General features: G+C 45.6%; 2 protein-coding genes across 2 annotated transcripts in view; both read left to right on the top strand.

Moving 5' to 3' along the window:
* The window catches only part of LOC133140423 (zinc finger protein 618-like), a 32,709-nt gene extending 23,648 nt beyond the window's left edge, over positions 1-9,061 (top strand). The window contains exons 9-14 of the mRNA XM_061260380.1: positions 1,094-1,171; positions 1,665-1,709; positions 2,898-2,975; positions 3,529-3,579; positions 3,619-3,730; positions 4,429-9,061. Of these exons, the coding sequence (XP_061116364.1) occupies positions 1,094-1,171; positions 1,665-1,709; positions 2,898-2,975; positions 3,529-3,579; positions 3,619-3,730; positions 4,429-5,956 (1,892 nt within the window). The 3' untranslated portion in view covers positions 5,957-9,061. The remainder of the gene's footprint in view (positions 1-1,093; positions 1,172-1,664; positions 1,710-2,897; positions 2,976-3,528; positions 3,580-3,618; positions 3,731-4,428) is intronic.
* A 6,582-nt stretch (positions 9,062-15,643) lies between these two features.
* LOC133140698 (G-protein-signaling modulator 1-like) overlaps positions 15,644-21,334 on the top strand; it is a 40,864-nt gene continuing 35,173 nt past the window's right edge. The window contains exon 1 of the mRNA XM_061260827.1: positions 15,644-15,768. Within this exon, the coding sequence (XP_061116811.1) occupies positions 15,710-15,768 (59 nt within the window). The 5' untranslated portion in view covers positions 15,644-15,709. The remainder of the gene's footprint in view (positions 15,769-21,334) is intronic.

Below are 21,334 nucleotides of genomic sequence, written 5' to 3'. Positions count from 1 at the left end.
ATCAACGCTGCGTGTGATGAACAGAATGGCAGATTTGAAAATAAACGACCATACTACGCCTTTCTGCTGAGTGACATTTAAATCTGTTTTATCAGAGGGGATCCACTACAGCACTCTTAGATGTAGTTTAAACCCAGGTTCTCTGGGTTTAAACCAAAACTTGTGTTACAGCTGGAACCACTAATCCTTGCTTCACAGGTTTTAGAGGTTTAAGACTCCAGCTAAGCGCGCTGCGGGCTATCCAGGTAGTCTTGGCCCCCATCTGTTTTTGATGTTGTATAAATACTAAATAGTAAATGAGTGGCTTGTAATGTAGTTTGTCCACCCACAGACTCCACTGGCTTCTGTCACAGAGGTCTTTCTAAGCATTGCTGTTGTTAGATTATTAGATTAGATTATTTTAACGACATCTAACAGTCAACATGGCACTATAATACTGCTGTCTCAATGACATTTTATTATTGTCATCCCATCTAAAGGTAAAACCGAGACAGCCGAGGTAACTGCTTCCCAGATGGCTATGCTCTCGGTGCCAGAACAACCTCCTTACAGCTAATTGGCTGAGCATTTTTAATTCCAAATGTTAAGGGCGGCTGGAGTCAAAACTCTCACAGATGAGATGTTTATTGTGCCGCAGGCTCAACAGCAGTAGAACAAAGCTCCACTTAAGCGTCAGCGATACAGGAAAAGCCAGGGTGGATAGTGGATAGCCAGGACATTAAATTCAGAAACGTTCACTCTTTAAGTCTTTGTGATTTTATCTAATCTGTAAAAAGTCGCGATTAAAGCTATTCCTCTTTCCACCATCTTAGTTTCAATTAAGGATGCTTGATGCTGTGGGAGACATACCAGTTTTGGCTGTGATGAAGCAGTTGCAGGTTGCATTGTGTGCCACAGTTGGGCAGTAGGGTCGGTCAATTCCCTGTGATTAATGTCAGTCCCAGATGTTTCACGCTGTGCACCTGGAGTTTCATTCATCGCAGCTGGACTATGTGTGATGTCCACTTACACTCGTTTCATGTTGTAATTCGCATTGCTTGCTGTGGCGCGGCCATTAGTGCACACTGTCATAGTCCTCTGTGTTCTGACTCAGAGAGTGCTTTCTGTCGGAAGATGGAGGGGAAAATTCAGACTTCTGTGGGAGAGACTAACAGCTCACAGAACTCTGGCGGTGAGCTTTCCTGCCGTGTTTGTTCTTGAGAGGTCATTACGGCTCTGTGTTTCGTTTTTGCCAATGTTATTTTCAGACGGGTAAAGTGACGTTTTCTGCTTGTTTTTGTTCTGCACTTTTATTTATATGTAGTGTCCATCTCTAAACCACGCAGGGTGTATTTTAAGAATCACGACCACCGTAATTCATGTAGTAGATGTGCCCGCTAGATGTGGAATGTATACTTCAAGACGTGTATGGTTATGAAGAATTAACTAAAGTGAGGAAAAAGTGAATTTTTGATTTCAGCTTTCCTTTAAGCGAGCGAGTCAGAAAGGTTGTTCAGAAAAGAGAGTGTTGCACTGAGGAGGGAGTGAAAGAGAGGAAGGAGAGAAGAGTTGGGGAGGTAAATAGAAAGACAGGAAGGTGAAGGGTGAAAGGCTGAGTGCTCAAGAGCTCTTGGTCCCTGCAGCTGTTGTTCCCTCGTTGTGATCACAGTGTCTTTCTTTCTCAGGGACTAAAAAAGCCATGGTGCCTGCTTCATTTCCTGTGGTGCCGAGTAAGTTGACCTTCTCTCCATCGTCTGTGTCACAAATGTGGTTTTTAAATTTTTTGTTTTTTGTTTTTCACATAATTCTGTAGCATTTTGATTGACTTATGTAGAGGGGAGGGGATTAAAATGAGCCATCGGGAGGATCTGACCCTCCTTAAATCAGCTTAGTAACTGCAATAACAAGTCCATCGCCTGTTCCACAATAATGTATAAAAATAATTGATTTGATTTTTGTAGCAGTTTTCTCAAATCTAAATGCTTTACAGTGATAAGGGCTGAAACTCACCTCAACCACCACCAATGGGTAGCACCCATCTGGGTGATGTACGGCAGTCATTTTAGAAACATCACCGCACATCTGCTGAGGTGGAGAGGGGGAGAACTATTTTTTGCCAATTTAACTGGGGGATGATCAGATGGCAGGTTAAGGCAGGGTTCAATGGGTGAAAGTAAGAGCTGACCAGAACCAGGTCCGGTAAATTGCCAGCTTCACCATCTTGGAAATCGAGCTGGTCAAGCTGGTAATAAGCTGGTCTAGTTGGGTATGAGCTGGTCAACCAGCTAGTGCTGGTAGATTGTCTGTGAATGAGTAAGTACAAAGCCTGGTTGTAACTTAAATCGCTACTAAGTTACAACTCACACAAATAAAATGTATTGCACCACACAACAATTTTATATGTCTTGTAGTATATAAAATGTTGGTGCTATTGATTGATTAGTTTTTGTATGATGTTTTTACTGTGTCTTGTAAGGTGTCCTTGAGTGCTCTGAAAGGTGCCCACAAATAAAATCTATTATTATTATTATTATTATTATTACAACAGCGTAACCCGACGTATAAACTTAATATTAGCCATTTTCCAGGAATAACAGCGTAATTGATGATGTTTCAATGGCAGAATGATTTGACTATATGGCAGAATTGCTTGAAACCTAGTCAATGTTTTGAGCATAACTGTGTTTGAAATATTCTAAATAATATCTTAGTTTGGTAGAAAAAGTCACAAGTTCCTTATTGTTGACGCGGAAATTGAGTTTTGCGGTGCACAGGACACAACATTGGCTGCTGCGTCTACATGTTATATCCATTCTATATCACGGATTGGAGGTCAACCAGCTACCTAGCTAGAGCTGTTTTCTCAGCTGGGGTATGTGCTCCGGCCACCGAACAGAACCCGTTCCTTTGTGTTCCAGAACCCTACACCTGTGGTGCCTGTGGGATCCAGTTTCAGTTCTACAACAACCTGCTGGAGCACATGCAGTCGCACGCAGGTGAGTCGCCACGTCCGCGAGGGCACGGACGTAGCGCTATGCCCTGCTGCAGGCGGATACGGGCAGGCTAATTCTGGACGAGAGAGCAGAGATTAAGCCTCAAACTCATCATACTGTAACAGAAAAGTACCTAGCACCGGGTTAACCCAAGGGGAAAGTTCCAGTCATAACTACATGCAATCGAAGGCATTACCGTACAAGACTTGACACTGAAGGGCATGGCTGGCTGTATCTTTTTTTAGTATGAGGAAATGTAATGAGCAAGACCCGAGCAGAATCCTAAACCTCATCATCTGTATGGGCCTATGTGTGGAGCTGCTGTCCATAATTGTGCAGCACTGCCAGGTAACTGGAATGGCTGACTGCATCGTAGGAGTTAAAAAGAATACCTTCGTTTCTCCGCCGCCCCTGCCACTAAAGAGACTTCCTGCAGCTTTTCACGAAGCAAAGTCAGTTGAAGGCCGGCCGTGAATAGCTTTTCCTCATTTCAGCTTCACGCTGCTTCTTTATGTTTTCTGACGCAGTCGTATTATTATTTTCTTTGTGTCCACAGCTGACAACGAAAACCACATCAACGTTGATCCCCCCAGAATATCCCCCGCCCGTACCTCGACTCCCACCCCTTCTCCAAGCCCAGCACCAGCCCCGGCTCCTGCCCCCACCCCCACTTCCGCTCCTGCCCCTACCCCATCCCCCGCTCCCACCCCCCCTGCCCCTACCCTCCCTGCCCAGAGGAATCATGCTACTAACCGTGAGTATCCGTCCTTTTGACGCCATTTACTGAATACCTGAAATTTAAGGCCAGATTTACTGAAGATTTTAGCACACGTAAAAAGGTATTTGCACATGTGAATTGTAAACTACTCAATAGTAATGGTAGAAATGTTGGTTTTGCTGGAGCTAACACCATTTGTGCAGGTTAAAACCTGTTGTGTATCTGGCCTTATTATTCACTGTCACATTGTATTACATTACCTACCTTATTTGCCTTCTCAGTACCTGCCTTTGTTCCGAATGATGTAATCTGTTTTTATTTGACATATCACACTATAGCATCTATCATACTCTTAACTGAAGCACTTGAGGTTACGTACCACTCAAGGTTTCTTTGTCTCCCTCCTCTACCTCTCTCCCTCACTCCCAGTCTTCATCTCTCACACTCCTTCTTTCTCACTTTCTCACTCAACCATGTTCCTTTCTCTCTGTTCTAAAAGTTTCTCTCGTCTCTTCTTTATTGCTACATAATTTTTTATTACAATTGAAACAACGATCAGACTTCGTGCTAAGTTATACGTCAGGAGAGTCATGTTGAATTTTAACAACACGCTATTGTGCCATATTCTCCGAGATTCTGCTGAAGGTTTTTCCTCAACTTCTACACATGTCCTGACCAAGTTTTTTGAGTGCAGTGCATTTCTATTTCCTACCCCCTCCCCCTTATCGATGCAGTCAGCAGCATCCTCCCAGAGAAGGACCGGCAGCAGGTAGCGGAGCGGTTGCTCAGGGTGATGTGCGCCGACCTGGGTGTGCTGAACGTCCTGAGCGGCAAGGACTTCCTGAAGCTGGCCCAGACGCTGGTGGACACCGGGGCGCGGCACGGGGCCTACTCCCTGCGCGACGCCCTGGGGGACATGAGCTCGCTGGCCCTCCGGCAGCTGCCCCGCATGTACAACCAGGTGAAGGTGAAGGTGACGTGCGCCCTGGGCTCCGGCTCCTCGCTGGGCATCGCCGTCACCTGCCACTCCCACGCGGTGGGGCCGGACGCCTGCTACGTGCTGACGGCCTACCAGGCGGAGGGCTCGCAGGTCCGGCGCTACGTCCTGGGGGTGAAGGAGGCCGACCTGCGGGAGGCGGGCGACAGCGTCCACCAGTGGGTGCAGAACGTCCTGTCCGAGTTCGTCATGTCGGAGATCCGCACCATCTACGTGACGGAGCCGCGGGTGTCGGGCGTGCCCTTCTGCGGCCGGGCGGGGGCCTGCCTGCGGTGCGCCGGCTGCTCGCTGGCCGCCGTGGTGCAGGCCGTGCTGGGGAAGCGCAGCCTGCAGGCCCGGGGGCTCCAGGAGCTGGGCGAGCTGATGGCCACGTGCCGGGACGTGGCGGCGGTGGCCGGGCTGACGCGGGAGGCGGCGGGCGGGGAGGGGATCCCCGAGGCGCCCCCGCCCTGCTGGGACGAGGGCGCCGAGACGCTGCTGCTGGTGCACGAGCAGCTGGAGCAGCTGTGCGAGGCGTTCGGGCGGGGCAAGCGGGCGGCACCCATCCTGCAGGGGCTCAACAAGCCGCTGCTGGGCACCCTGGCCTCTCTGCTGGCCCCCCTGCGCCAGGCCGTCCTGGAGCTGAGCAGCGAACGCCGGCCCACCCTCCCGCTGGTGCTGCCGGCCTACCTGCGGCTCGAGAAGCTCTACACCTCCAAGGCCGGGGAGTCGGGCACCGGGGGCCGGGTCTGCCACTACTTCCTGGAGGCGCTGAAGGAGAACCTGAGGGTGGAGCGCCCCCACCAGGTGGCCATGGTGCTGGACCCCCAGCTGAAGCTGCGGCCCGTGCCCACCCACCAGCACGACGAGATCATGGCCAAGGTGTGCGAGGCGGCGGGCGAGATGAGGGAGGCGGGCGGGGCGGCGGCCGTCACCGGGGACGACGGAGGCGGGGGCGGGGCCGGCGAGGGCCCCGCGGGGAAGAAGAGGCCGCGGCTGGAGGGCGGGGCCGCGCGGGCGGACGAGCCCAAGGTGAGGAAGGAGCTGTTCCAGTACCTGGCCGAGCCCACGTTCCACGCGGCGCCCGACCTCCTGCAGTACTGGAGCTCCGCGGCGGAGAAGTTCCCCAGGCTCGCCCGCCTGGCGCTGTGGCTCCTGGCCGTGCCCGCCGTGGGCACGCGCAGCGACTGCGCCGCCGTCTGCCAGCAGACCCTCGCCATGAAGAACAGGCGACAGGTCAGGCCGGAGGAGGCCAACAAACTCATATTCCTCAAATCGAACATGGCCTGAGCAGAGAGCGCGCGACAAACCTCCCGAACCGAACGCTGCCCCTTCGACAGCCCGCGAGCGGGCGTGCGGAGTGCCGACACGCGGACGCGGCCCTCATCGCCAGAACGTCTTTCCGTTCGTTTTCTCCCGCTTAGGAAACACTTGAACCGTCTTTTATCGTAGGCCGTGCTGTCGGAAGCAGAGGCTGCTGTCTCTCTGGCTTGTCAGCTGTCTTCACACCAGAGGGGAGCTTGAATGTTACGTACGAACACACGCACCTTAAAGTTTTTTTACCTCGACCTTTTCTTTCCCCTCTGTGTCCGTCATTGTTGGAAATTCAATTTGTGGATCGAGTGGAGGTTCGCTCTCTGCTGTGGCCAGCATTCGACTCAGTCAGTTCCACTACTGTTTTGACTGTATTATTTACCCCCGCAGAATGACTACAGTTCCCAGACTGCCTTTTGGTCACGCTCACTGTCAGTTCTGTGGTTTGCAAGTGTGCTGGCCGGTGGTTCAGAAGCTGGTTCGCGACCCTGTTGGTTTTGACTCAGCGAAGCATTATTCTCATGGTTTGCTTTTGTTATTGTAACCACAGTTATGTTATCCTTTCCACAACCACACAAACCAGTTGTCGCACTCTTTTTCATTTATGTATTATTTTATTTCGGGGGAAGAAGAAGCCTTTTTCTGACCTTTTGTCTTCCTTGATAACCTTGATGATTTAAAACTAAACTGTATTACACAACCGACAACCATCATTGGGGTGCAGAGTTTCTTTACACTCAGTAATATGCCAAAGAAAAACACATGGCTGCTCAAACTCATATTTAGGAAATGCAGGATTCTGTTTATGAGACGGGACTCCAGTTTCTGCCTCATTTAGCGCAACGTATCTGTGTCTGTGGTGTTGGCTTCGCCAACCAGCATCGCGGCTCCTCTGTTTCCCAAACACTCTGCCCTCTCTGCTCGACAGCCGTCGACTGAACAGCTCGCTGGCGGGGAATAATTTTAATAGCTTGCACGAAGAACAAGACATGAGAGTTGTAACACGTCTGTGTGACACACTTCATACTAATACAAACTGCAGAGTTCTTATCGGCTTCAAAGTAGCTAATAGTAGAGAGGTGCATGCTGGGATAGGTACGGGGGGGACAGCAGGGAAGCCAGCGGGATGCGATTGGAGGCGTTCAGGGTTTGAGCTGCCTGGATTGTGTTTGGCAGAAGGACTTTGGCTTTTAGGACGTCTGCGCGATGCGCTTGTTTTGCGGAAGGAGTGCGGGTTTCCTCCTCACCCTGCGCAGCACGCCGTTGATTTAGGGTTTCGCCGTCTTTCTCGGGACAGAAGCGTGTAGGCAGTGCCATCTCGCTGCTCGATAGGACGTGTCTGAATACGCTAAACTATCTGCGCTGAGAGGACACGATAACGTATTGTTATGTAACAGATTTCATATTAGATAATATGAATTAGCTGCTGATAATTGTTGTGTGCAGACATTTCTAGCAACGTCTTGTTTTGATGAGTATGATTACGATTATTAATATTGTCCCTATCCATAAAAAGTAAACGATAGTCATAATATTGTCATAGTATGGTAACTACAGGTTAATGCCATTCATATGGGGCAATATTAAGTTACTAGAAATAATAAAGGGATTTTTATGGCCAAATATGATTTCATCATGGACTGTTAAGTACTATTGTTGGACTGAATGGTTTGTATATACACTACACTATTCATGGCCTAGTGTTTGTGTCATGGTTATTTACTCAAATCTAAACCATTAAATTTTATTGTGTAAAGCTCAGGAGATCCCTCTTCTAAAGCCACGTGAATGGTAGTAGGTGTCTTCCTCAACTTGTCTTTGGAAATTTGACACTAAAGGGATTTTAAAGGTGACGTCGCATTATTGTGCAAGTAACTACATGCAGTCAGCTTTCTGGGGTGCGTTTGTAAATCAAAAAACTAGAAAATAGACGAGCTCTCAAATTGTTAGTGCTTGTATTGCCTGTTAAACACTCTTAAGATGAGTTACGAGTTATGCATGCAGTTTGTAACAAGACATTGACAATAAAAGATGAGAATTTAAAGTACGCTGATCTATACATACGTAAACAGTAGCTACATATTTTTAAACTTGGGATATCCTCTTGAATAACTGTATTTAAATGTAGGGTTGTGGTGTGGGTGGGGGTGTAGTGTACATAAGAAAAATCAACTGCTGTTGTAATCCAGAGCTACTGATTCCCTAGTCTGATAACACCGTACCTCTTTTTTAAAGCAACAGACATTCACAGCCTTTTTATAAACACACATGGTAGGCTTGTGCAATGCATTCCCTTTAAAGGTGTCACATTGGGCCAGTTTGGTTACTGTATGTTGCTTTTTAAGAGCCGGAGGGAAGAATATTTTATAAAGGGGTAAGCACGTTTGTCTGAAGGTTTTTTGGCATTCTGTATTCAAAGTTTCTGGCCCTTCAGAGTGGAATGCATTGTGCCGTTATGGAACAACTTAGATCATATTTAGATTTTAGCATATTTAAAGTTTTTATCTCAAGGTTTAATTTCTAAAAAGATATGGCTTACTTAGAAAAATGTGAGTGAAATATATATATATATTTGTTTTGTCTGTTTTCTGGGACAAAGGAAGGCTCATTTGCAAATGTTTTGAATCAAAATATGAATATTCTGTTGCCATGTCAATATATAGTCTACCAATATATATACCTGTCACAAATGCATATATCTCAGTGTTGCTTTATTGTCAATGCAATAGTAAGTTATTCATCATACGTTCCCCATGATTTCACGTTGGATTGCAGAATTCTACTTACTGTAACCTATACCTGAATAGTGTTTTGATGCCTTCATCTTGTTACCTATTATTCAATTATAGGGCCTTTTTCCACAGGTCATGGCAGTTGTTTTTATTGTTCCTCATTGGTTATTGTATCTAATGTCTTAATAAGCAGTAGTCTTAATTTATACTTTATAGCTACACTATTTTTATATTGCAAATGATAGCTTCAGTTTTTTTTTTCCTGTCAAAATCACAGCGCTGTGCAATGTTCTTGAAATATATTACCCACTGTAGTACATGCTCTGTTAATAAAACTAGCTCAAATTAATTATTTGACTCTTATTTAATGCAATGCAAATGTCTTGCTAGCAGTCGAGTAAGCCAATACAGGGCGGCCTGTAGTGTTGTGGTTTGTGTTGTGGCCGTTGGGCCCTTGAGCAAGGCCCTTAACCCTGCAGTGCTCCAGGGGAGGATTGTCTCCTGCTTAGTCTAATCAACTGTAAGTCGTTCTGGATAAGAGCGTCTGCCAAATGCCATTAATGTAATGTAATTGTGCGACGATCATGCTTCGTTTATAAATCAGCAGACCTCAACTCAGGCTCTGGACAGCCTGCTCTAGGATCTGCTGGTTTTCATTGGCACATTAGCAACCAATTCAAACACAACGACCCAGGGGAGCTGAGCTGCAGTAACTATGTATTAGGCTGCTTTTGTTGATCAGTTGCGTGCCGTGCAACAATAAACGCCAACAGACCTTGGGCTTCAGAACCAGGGTTGAGATGCTGAGTTACTGACAGTAACAGTTTGCATTTGCTTAGGCAAAAATGTGGGCAGCCCTGGTCAAAAAGCCTTTTACTAATTAATATATTGGTGAACAGAAGCAAACCTGAAATATAAATGTTACAGATGAGACCTTTCTGCAAATTGTACAGCAAGATTGCTTTTTATTTAAATTTTTACTGTATAAATGCTTTAAAAAAAGGAAAAGGGCCCTGTGCAAAAAATTGGAAACCCTTTTGGATTATTCCTTGTTACTTTTACTAAGGCCCAGACGCAGGTAATTTACTTGTTAGTGCTTCAAGTGAGTGAAGTGAATGTAATTCCAGCACTTAACTTTTAATTCTGAAATAACTCCATGACTTTTACATTACATTACATTACATTACATTACATTACATTACATTAATGGCATTTGACAGACGCTCTTATCCAGAGCGACGTACAGTTGATTAGACTAAGCAGGAGACAATCCTCCCCTGGAGCAATGCAGGGTTAAGGGCCTTGCTCAAGGGCCTAACGGCGGTGCGGATATTATTGTGGCTACACTGGGGATCGAATCACCGACCTTGTGGGTCCCAGTCATGTACCTTAACCACTGCGCTACCGGCCGCCCCTAATGACTTCTAATGTGTCCAACTGCAGTGGCTGCTCTATCTGGTGTTAACAACCAATGGTTCCTCCAAGGATTTCAGAATGAAGGTGGTTCATTTCCACCAAGAAGGAGGAGGCTTCAAAAAACTCCAAAACTTCAAAAAACGTTTCAAACTGCCTATTTCCACTGTCAGAAGCATAGAACATGGAAGATAAATTGAACAGTTGAAGACAAGGCAAGGTCTAAGAAAAGACGAAGAACATGTTCAGATAGAATGGCCCGAGACCTGGTGAGAAGGAACCCTCACATCAGTGCTGAAAAGCTGCAAAAAAGAGTAGCAGGCACAGGTCGCTGTTCACAGGACGGAAATACAATGTACTTTAAACAACAAAGACCTACATGGCAGAGTTGCCAGAAATAAGCCTTTCCCACGACCTCAACACAAAATGAAGCGTCTGAAGTATGCGAAAGAAAACATTTAGAAGCCAGAAGCCTTTTGGAGCAATCTGCTTTGGATTGAAAAAACCAAAATGTTACTTTTTGGCCACCACCAAAGAACGTATGTTTGGAGAAAAAAGGGTGAAGCCTTTGTAGAGAAGAACACCTTGCCAACTGTGAAGCATGGAGGTGGATCCATTATGCTTTGGGGTGGTGTGGCATCTGGTGGCATAGGAAATATTGTGCGAGTGGAAGGAAGAATGGATTCCACCAAATCGTTTTTGTAAGCTGTTATAGTTGCCCAAGGAGAAGTTACAAAGTACAAACTGACAGGATTCCCAAACATTTGCAAAGGGTCTTTTTCCTTCTTTTATCATTTTGAAACTGTAAAGAATTTAAACAAAAAGTAATCTTGCTTTAAAATGTGAAGAAATGTATCATGTTTAATGTTGTACCATTTTGAGGTCAGGTTTGCGCCTGTTCACCAAAATATTAATTGTAAAAGGCTTTTTGAACAGGGGTGCCCAAATTTTTGCATACGACTATATCCGAGTATCATCGACATCAAAAGGCATATTTCTGAAGTGGTGAGAGACTGGACTGCATGGTTTGACTGGCCCTTGTGTGGACAGGAATATACAATACATGTCCTTCACATGTAGGGGCGACATGGCTCAGGCAGTAAGAGCAGTTGTCTGGCAGTCGGAGGGTTGCTGATTCAATCCCCCGCCCAGGCTGTGTCGAAGTGTCCCTGAGCAAGACACCTAACCCCCAAATGCTCCTGACGAGCTGGTCGGTGCCTTGCATGGCAGCCAATTGCCGTCGGTGTGTATGTGAGTGTGTGTATGAATGGGTGAATGAGAAGCATCAGCGCTTGTACAGCGCTTTGGATAAAGGCGCTATATAAATGCCAACCATGTAATGTGGCATTAAGGCCTGATTATGGTGAGGCAGCCCCACATACATGCTCACAAAAAACCACCCCACTCACACTTGCCGCATGCTCGACAACACCTTTTTAGCCATGACGCTATTGACGATATACCACAACCTGTCGTGCCTCATCGTTTCGTTATAGTTGGGTTGTTGTGATGTTTGACATGTAGTAGCCTACATTCACATATTTTATAGAGACAAAAAATGTACTTTTTTCCCCCCACAGTTGGGGAACCCTGCCCTCTTGACTGTAATGTATGTGCAATACTTAATTGTGACACCAGATAGAGTAATGCGAAAAGTAGATATAACCTGAATCTAGTTCAGAGTGGAGTTGATAACGTAATGGTGAAGGTATTCAAATTATAATTGACCTGTCCAGTAATTCTGCTAGTGATGCACTCAAAAATTAAATATGAATTCACCTACAATTGTTTCAATTTGACGTCAGTGCTAGACGGATGAATTATTGTAGTATGACAGTTCATTTAAAATCCTGTTTTGTTTTGAGGCCTAAGAAGACTGACGAAGCTGCAGTCTGGGATTGGTATTTGCAGCATGATTGGTTGAAAACATGGAAGGGCCACAAACAATCTGTCCAGAATGGATGCCGAGAAGCCACGGCAAGGTAGAGGGTACTCTAATGAGTCCAAAGCAAAGCAGAATTGAGGAATACAAGACATTGTCAAGAAAATATCAATTTACAGTGGAAAGGATGAGGAAGGAGTATGGGAAAAGGGACTATTAAAGAGCGCTTCCTGCCTTAAGGACCTTGAACCTTGTTCACTGAATGCTGACAACACAAGCACATGTGTTTGTGTGTGTGTGTGTGTGTGTGTGTGTGTGTGTGTGTGTGTTTGTCTGAGCTGGGTCAAATACGCAATGGTTTTGGATTAAAAAAATGTTCTGTACTCGTTTGACCTTGTCTGGTGCAACTGAGCAGAACGTGGAGTTTGTACTTTCTGCAAGCATTTTATAGGTTCCTATACACCAGACAACCTCAATAAAGTGTTGACAACTTTTTGAATCCAAAACAATTACGTATTTGACCCGGGTGTGTGAGCGTGTCAAATTCCTTATTAAAAAACATGAAGAGACAGGAGTTTTGTATCGGGATCTGCATTGGTAAGCTTGCTGCAGGCCATGGTGCTGTCACTATGGTGACGGAGGTCCCAGCCAGAGAAGTGTGCTCCGGCCTTCCATTTGCCTGTGTGAGCTTCTCAAAACACGCAATAAAATATTGCATGTAACACTGTAATGTTAAGTCTGAGAGCAGCACTGATGTTCTCTTCGCTCTTGATGAGAGAGTCCACTAAGTTAACGTAATATACACCGTATAGTACACATACGTTTATCACGCACCTATTCAGTGTATTAGAAGCATAAAGGGGAGCACAAGCGCAAAAGGTTTAAGAACGCAATCCACTACTGGGGCCTTCCTGATTCAAAAACTGCAATTGTTATTTCCCAACACTAGAGGGCAAGATTGGACAACTGATTTTACCATAACGCACCTCTCGCATCAGCAAAGCTGTTTCAAGATGCCGGTTAAATGTTAAGTTGTATTTCTGTTTCGGTTTACCTAAGGTGTAAGATCACAAATATGCATTTAGAATGTTATTAACTGGATGTTGCTGATGTAACAATTGATTTTCCAAGGTAATGGAAAGCAATAGAGTTCTAGAGCACTGACAAAAATCGAAGTTGTACATTAAAGCTTCTGTAGATTTAGTATAAATTAACTGTTTTTATGATAAATTTGATCCTGTCATTGGACTGGCTAAACTAAATATGGAATCAATATTTGCATAGCTAATAAATAGCCTATACGTTAAATAGCCTTTAAACTTTTCGTGTAAAAACTTTTTTTACTTTAATTGGGTATAATAATAATAATAATAATAATAATAATAATAATAATAATAATGTTTTTTTTTTTCTTCTTTTAAGCAATAACCATACGGTTTCAAGTTTTGTTTTTAGATGCATAGCTTCTGTAACATCTCTCCATGTGTTGTACCATAGCTGCAGCCCATGTGGTGGAGTTAGATGGAGGTAAGAATCTTCAAATAATGTAATTCTAAACTCTGTGTGATCCTAATTTCAGAAAAGGTCACTGAAACTAAACAATTTGTGGAATTACAAGCTCAAAACCAATGAAAGTGAAAACCCATATTTTGGTAATAGATTTAAATACACTTCGAATGCAAAATAAGTGTTCCCTTCCCTGATCAAAGGACTGCAGCAAAAACACTAGCATATGCAGTAGGGACACGCTGTAGGATCGCATTCGAGTGCCCCTGCTGCTATTATGATATTTAGAAAAATACGGGTCCAGATTTGATGAGTCTTGCACATAGTATCGCTCTTAAGAAGATGCTGTGCAGTAAATTCAATTTTGTAATTATTGTCGTGTGCCGATTTCCTCCTCGAATTATTATTGTTAAAAAGAATATAACACAGGCAAATTGTGTTACGGTCCCTTTTTCGCCCGCCCCGAGAGCACAGTGCAGCCATTAAGAGTCCCCACGGCAACCGTGGAATATAAATGTGTGTGTGCAGCTGTGTCCGCGGGCTGATTGTGGTGGTGCTGTGGATCAGGGCCAGGGCGAGGAAGCCACAGGGCTCGCTGTTCTGCTCCTGAACGGGGACATATTCCTTTTGGGAGACAATATAAACAGGCACTCACGGTTTTGGAATCTGTTTCGGAGCATACCCTTCAATTACCCTCGTGCCGCGTGCCACGAGAATGGTCAGAAGAATAACACTGTAAGCAGAGCAACTTGAATCTCATTTTTAAAAATACGGATTGGAGGTCTGAATAGTTGAGAATCTCCAGATTTTTTAAGTTTTTTTTCTTCAGTTAATTCAGTACATTCAGCGCTTTGTGGCTGGTTTGCTTTCTGGATTTTTGTTGAATGTCTGGAATTCTAAGCCCACAAAATTTTCTCCAGAGTCAAAGGGCAGTTAATGATGGGGTGCATTTTGTGCCTTTCAACTTATGAACTCGAAGGGCTTTGCAGTGAAGGGGGAAACGCACTTCACTTAGGGTTTCCTGAACCGGGCAAACAACAAAAATCTATTTTATAGCCCTCGTCATGCATACATCCCAGGGTAATTTACCAAAAAAAAAAAAAAAAAAAAAATAATAATAATAATAATAATAATAATGTGTAAATAAAAATGTCCAAACTAAGAGGAATAAGCATGTGAGAACTTACATTACAATTACACTGTTACACTACAGCCCATTACACGGCTGGGCTGGGAAGTCTGCTGCTCATTGTACCGTGTCCATTGGCTGTGAACATGCAATGGCGGGAGTCTGGAGCTGTACCTCTTTAAATCTGCCTTCAACTACTGAAGAAAGTCAGACTGCTGCCATCTGTGTGGGAACCTGACAGTTATCGAAGCGTTTGCAGGCGCGATCTTGCTGCAGTAATTCAGCATTTTGGTTGTGATTTAAAAAAATGTTTAATTTTATTTTGCAGGCTTCATTTGTGTGGCTGCTTTATCAGAATGTTCCTTAATGCATCTTTATTTGCCTTTTATAGCTGAACGTTTGTACCTCAGTATAATTCTGTTTTTTAATGTGAATTGTGCAGTAAATCTGACGGGGAAAAGATTGAAGCATAGGCGTTTTATTGAAATATAAGTGGTGAGAGTGGAGGAGAAAAATTGGAAAAGAAGCAGAATTCCATTAAATTCCAGAACTGTGGGGTTAAAGGAAAATCAACAGAATCCGTCTGTGTGTTTTAGAGTGGAAGAGAAGTAAACAGGGAATGACGAACATAAATAAAGAGGGAGAGAGCTGAGAGAGATAGAGAGAGAAAATAAAGCAGAAAAGTAGAGGGTGGGAAGAAATGAGCCACAGAAACAAAAGAGAGAAAGAGAGCAAGAGAGAGAGGGAGAGAGAGCGAGGGAGGGAGAGTTAGAGCGAGACAGAGAGCGAGGGAGAGAGAGAGACAGAGAGCGAGCGAGGGAGGGAGAGAGAGACAGAGAGCGAGCGAGGGAGGGAGAGAGAGACAGAGAGCGAGCGAGGGAGTGCGAGCACGGCCTGTCTCCGGCAGAAGCTCTGCATGCGCACGCAGGGCTATGATGTCACGGGCGGGGGAGGGGCCGCGGCTCGTGGTCTGTTTGCTCAGTACCTCACTTCCTCAGCTCTCGCGGACGCCTCGCACACAAGCGACTGGGATCGCGGCGCACAGAGGCTGGGATCAGCACCAGCACATGGCTCTGTCTGCTAATGGTGTGGACCAGGACCTGGCCAGCAAGAGGCTGCACTCCAGGTAGGAACCGGAGAGAGAAAGGGGGGGGGAATTTGAGAGAGAGTAGAGGAGAGGAGAGGAGAGGAGGGGGGGGGAGGGGAGCAGCGGTGGCGGACTGCCGGCTCTCCAGCTGCCTGAGGACGAGGGAGGCTGGGGAGGGACGGTGCCGAAACGGAGCGACCCGGAGGCAGGGCTCCCCTCAGGCGGGAGCTGGAGAGGCGCGAGGCGTTTAGGGCGGGGGTGGGGAGGCAGGGAGGACCCCGCGGTGGGTGGACGCGGCAGGCTGAGCGCAGGCAGGGAGCGGGGCGGCCCCGGCTGTGTGCGGCAGGGAAGCAGCGGCGGTTTGGCCGCCGTTATTCATGCCTTTGCATACGTGTCAGACAGCCCTGTTAAGAGGAGCTTCCTCTGCCCCCCCCACCCACCCCCACCCCTCCTGCTACACCCACCGACTGCTGATAGGAGCACAGGTGCTTTTGCTTACACTGTCAAAGGGGATTTCACATGAGCATACTTTCACCAGGGACAGATTGTTGAGTCTCCACCGTGTGTGTGTGGACATACAGTACTCTGTATAGCGGGCTGCGTGTGTGTAAGTGTGTAACAGGGTGTTGAATCAGTGTGAGTCCGAGCTGAGCTCAACAGCAGCACACTGCTATCGCTTGTTCTTTGTTTGCTTTCTTCGCACGTAAATGAGCCACTGGAGTTCAATAACACGGACCTTGAGAATATTTATTGCCACTTGCTGCTTGATACCGCCACAGCCTTCTTAACAGACACTTCTAAAGATACTTCTTACTAAAACACTTAACGGGCACTTCTTAGACAGCGCCCCTTACCCTCTGTCTTTTTCTCTCCCTTTCCAAAAGGGTAGGTGGGTGGTGTTTGTTTTGGAGGAATGGAGAGCCTTTTTATTCTGTCGAGTGCTGTGTGAACAGCAAACAGGAAGGAGAGAGCGAGCGAGAGAGAGAGAAACCGTAATGGCGAAGGCTGTTGACTCAAACATTGTCACAGTTTTCCCCCCGACACTGGCACTAGAGGGCACCGCAGATTTCTGACAGCGGCCAAGAAGCAGACACATTCTCAGGATGACTTTGGCTTACCGCTGATGGCACACACACAATACACACTACCGCCTACAGTCCCCACAGTCCCTTCTTCCGCCTATATCTGTGCGCATTTGTCTTCACTCTTTGTGGTTTTCCCTTAGCTTTTCTCTCACCGTTTAGACAGAGCGTAATTCCTGCCTTCACCGTCCTCTTTGTTCTAGTGAGTTCAGCCTCTGACCCAGCTCTCTCCTGGGGGAAGGATAAAATGATGTGTCTCTGACCCTAATGTCAGAGCATACTGTCTACAACAGCGGTAACCAACCCTGGTCCTGGAGATCTACCCTCCTGCTGGCCATCTATCCTAACAAAGATAAATGGCCGGTTGAAAGATCCAGGGTTGGGAATTTAACCAGGACACTGGGGAACCCGTAACTCTTTGCGAAGAGTGTCATGGGATCTTTAATGTCCACAGTGAGTCAGGACCTTGGACTAAAGAAAGCACACAACATTCACCAGCTAGAGATCTTGTTAAGCTGCTAATTAGTATAGAGTCAGAAATTATGGTTGAAATGAAAACCTACAGAATGATAGATGAAAAAGGGTTGGTAACCATTGGTTTAAAATATTTCCATTTTCCTTTATTTTACTTGGAGACACATTGAGAGCAAAATAACATAGACAGCACACACATACACACACACCACACACACCTTGCTTACAAAAGGACTGCCGCAATGTTCACAGTGACAGACTGAGACAGAGGTAACATGTGGAAGAGGCCACAGCGAGAGTGCCAGAGAGAGGTACGCTTATGTAGCTTTTCCGAGGGCCATCTGCTGGTTTCCCTGGCAACGAGCCTAGCATCCCTCTAAATTTAGCTTGGAATAACTGCCCAATTTCTGGAGTCCTAGAAGGGGGGGGGGGGGAGAGCCAGCATGGTTGGGTGGCAATGGGGAGGTGAGGAGGAAAGGGTTAACCCTCTTCCTGGAGATTTACCATCCTGTAGGTTTTCACTCCAACCCTAACGAAGCACACCTCGTTCAACAGCTAGAGCAGGGCTGCCCAACCCTGTTCCTGGAGATTTACCATCCTGTAGGTTTTCACTCCAACCCTAATGAAGCACACCTCGTTCAACAGCTAGAGCAGGGCTGCCCAACCCTGTTCCTGGAGATTTACCATCCTGTATGTTTTCACTCCAACCCTAATGAAGCACACCTCGTTCACACGCTCGGGATCATGTTGGGCTGCAAATAAGTAGAATCAGTTTTGCCTAATTAGGATTGAAATGGGAAAGCCTACAAGGCCTCCAAAAACAAGACGCACGGTCACAACATCTGACCCTTGCTTGTCACACGTGCCTATCCCCTACATCCAGGGCCGGTGTCATCGTGCCGCTTCACGTTTGTGCGAAGTTCACGCCCGTAACGTTCACGCCTGGTGAAAACCTCCCATAATCCAATGCGTCACTTCACCGGTCACGTCGGTGGCGTTGTGTACAAGGTGAGACGCTACAGCGCGTTGCCGGGGGCGATGCCGCACGGTTTCCTGGGTGGGTCTGTGACCGTGAGGTCACCGTATCGGCGACGCCAGCAGGGGTGGTGTGGTGGAGACCGAGGACCGCAGAGGGATAAAAGTGTATGTCACTAAAACCGCGCAGGAAATCTCCATTACACAGTCCCAAATGCTGCTGTACAATGAGGGAGTTCACCAGAGACACACCCTCTCGCTTCTCGAGGCCCAAGGCTACGGGCGTGTAATTACAGGGCTTATTGTCTCTGACATGCACTGCTGCACGCTGCTGATGGAGATCCAGAAGCTGGCTCATCTTCTAGCCCCAAAATCTGGCCTCTGGGGAGGAGGGGTGGGTGGGTCTTGGAACCAGAAAATACGTACTGGGGGAGGGGCACTGGTGGATGTAAACACAGCTGTAAGAATTCATGCCTGCTTTTAACTTGAAATTCACTCACCCAATAATTCAGAAAATTTTTTAGCAGAGGGATCACACAAAAAAGAGTACAGAAATCCTGTACTCGGTCTGTTGGGGTCAAAAATGTGTAAATTTGTCCCTGATCCTAGGAAACTTGCAGGTGAGGAGAAGTCTAATAAAATGATCAAATGAACACTTGGAAATCACAAACCCTAAGGCTGGGGTAATGGCATTTATTGGCCTATCACAGCATTTGGTGGTGGTATACATGCAGTGAGCACTTTAGACTTTTTTTATTTATTAGTGCTTTAGCCAATCCGCTTCAAGGTTCGCCGTGTTGTTCAAAAGATGTTCTTCTGCATACCGCTATTCTAACATATGATTCACATGCTTCTTGTCCGTTTGAACTAGTCTGGTCATTGTCTTCTGACTGTTCTCATTTTGCCCACAGAACTGCTGCTCATTAGATGGGGTTTTTTTGTTTTGTTTTTTGCACCATTCGCTGTAAACTCTTGAGACTGTTGTGCATGAAAATCCCAGAAAATCAGCAGTTTATGAGATACTAATACCACCCTGTTTTTGTAGCAACAATCATTCCATGGTCATAGACACTTGGATTACATCTCTTCCCCATTCTGATGTTTGGTCTAAACAACAACTGAACTTCTTGACCATGTCAGCATACTCACTTTTATGCATTGAGTTTCTGTCATATGATTAGTCGATTAGACATTTGCATTAATGAGCTGGTGTACTGGTATAAAGTGATCACTACGGTTATGAGTGCATATGCTGTCACTCATAACTCATAACCCCAGAATGTGTCCTTAATGCCAGCTATTAATGTAATATACACTCCCCGAACACTTTATTATGTATTTATTAGACTTTTTTTTTTACTTCTACTGCTGTACCCTATCCACTGAGAGTTATGATGCTTTGCATGTTCAGAGATGCTCTTCTGCGTACCACTGTTGTAATGTGTGGTTATTTGCATCAGTCACCTTCCTGTCAGCTTTGACCAGTCTGGCCCTTCTCCTCTGACAGCTCTCATTAACAAGGTGTTTCTGTCTGCAGAACTGTTGCTCACTGGATTTATTTGTTTGTTTTTTGCACCATTCTTTGCAAACTCTAGAGACTAGTGTGCGTGAAAAATACCAGGAGATCAGCCGCTTCTGAAATACTCAAACCACCCTGTCTGCCACCAACAATCATTCCACCGTCAAAGTCACTTAGATCACATTGAGGTGAACATTAACTGAAGCTCCTGACCTGTATCTACATGATTGTATGCATTGTACTGCTGCCACACAATTGGCTGATTAGAGAATGGCATGAATAAGTAGGTGTAATAAAGTAAAAATGTTCCTAATAAAGTGCTTGGTGAGTGTAAGTAACAATGCACAAAAACAAAGAATGAGAAGGAGCTCTCACATTGAGCATATCCGATGAGCTGGATAAGACTTTATCTGGGTCAAACCTCATGTTTGTATTCCTGATGTTGCCTGGGCAGTTGCCTTTATTATTTTGTATATTTTTATTTTATTATCTTTACAATAGCTGGGCTGTAACATTTCTTCTGGTACGTCTTTGTACTAATATATACAGTGATGTATGTATAATAATAATGACATATTTATAATATGCTTCTCCAGCAGATTAAACAAATTGCAGAACAATTATACTTACTGTACATACTGTGCATACATCCAATGGGGGAAATCAATACAATGCTGGAGTTGATGAATCAATACAACGCTGGGGTTGATGAATCAATACAACGCTGGGGTTGATGAATCAATACAATGCTGGGGTTGATGAATCAATACAACGCTGGGGTTGATGAATCAATACAAAAGATGTGCAGAACTAAAAATAAAGAGGTACTGTGTGTCACACACAATTATACGTAAGCTCATAAAAGTGAGTTTTTAAAAGAGATTAAAAACTCGAAAGACATAGTTGTGCTGATTTCCTCTGATAGGCTGTTCCAGAGTCTTAGAGCTGAAGCTGAAAGGCTTGTTCTCCCTTAGATTTCAGCGCTGACTGAAAGGAAATATCATGAAATGATCTAAGCAGCCGTTCAGTGAAGTATAAGACCAGACTGATATGTGTATTCAGCTAATTGCAGAGAACATTGATCCCTCTTTGTTTTGTTGCTTCCGTATAGCACAATGTAAGAAATGAAGAATCAATCTATCCACCTCTCTGACCTGTTGGTTTTTGTCTGCTCTAGGAGGTGAGGGACACCTTGAGAACCAACATTTCCACTCAGACTTGTTCTCCCATGATTCTACACTTTCCCGCATGGGCTTTGCGTACGCTCAAGTCACATGACCACCTGTTTCCCAAACAGTGAGCATTGACCAAGTGTTGCCATAGGAGCTAATGATAAAGGAGTGTTTTTCTTTAGCAAGGGCTCTACAGTAGGTCCTGGTTTTCGGGTCGTGGTGGGTCGCTTTTTCTTGTTTGTTACCCAGCACCGAGTGATTGTGAGGAGATTAGTGTGCGCATGATTGTTTTTTTGCTGATTTCCGCTTGTCTGTGAAACCAGCATCCTTGCACTGTTCAACCTCCAACTGGTGCCTGACCTGACTTGCTGAAAAGTAAAACA

This window comes from Conger conger, chromosome 11 (assembly GCF_963514075.1).
Source record: "Conger conger chromosome 11, fConCon1.1, whole genome shotgun sequence".
In the NCBI taxonomy this organism is placed as follows: domain Eukaryota; kingdom Metazoa; phylum Chordata; class Actinopteri; order Anguilliformes; family Congridae; genus Conger; species Conger conger.
This window is presented reverse-complemented; position numbering and strand designations above follow the sequence as displayed.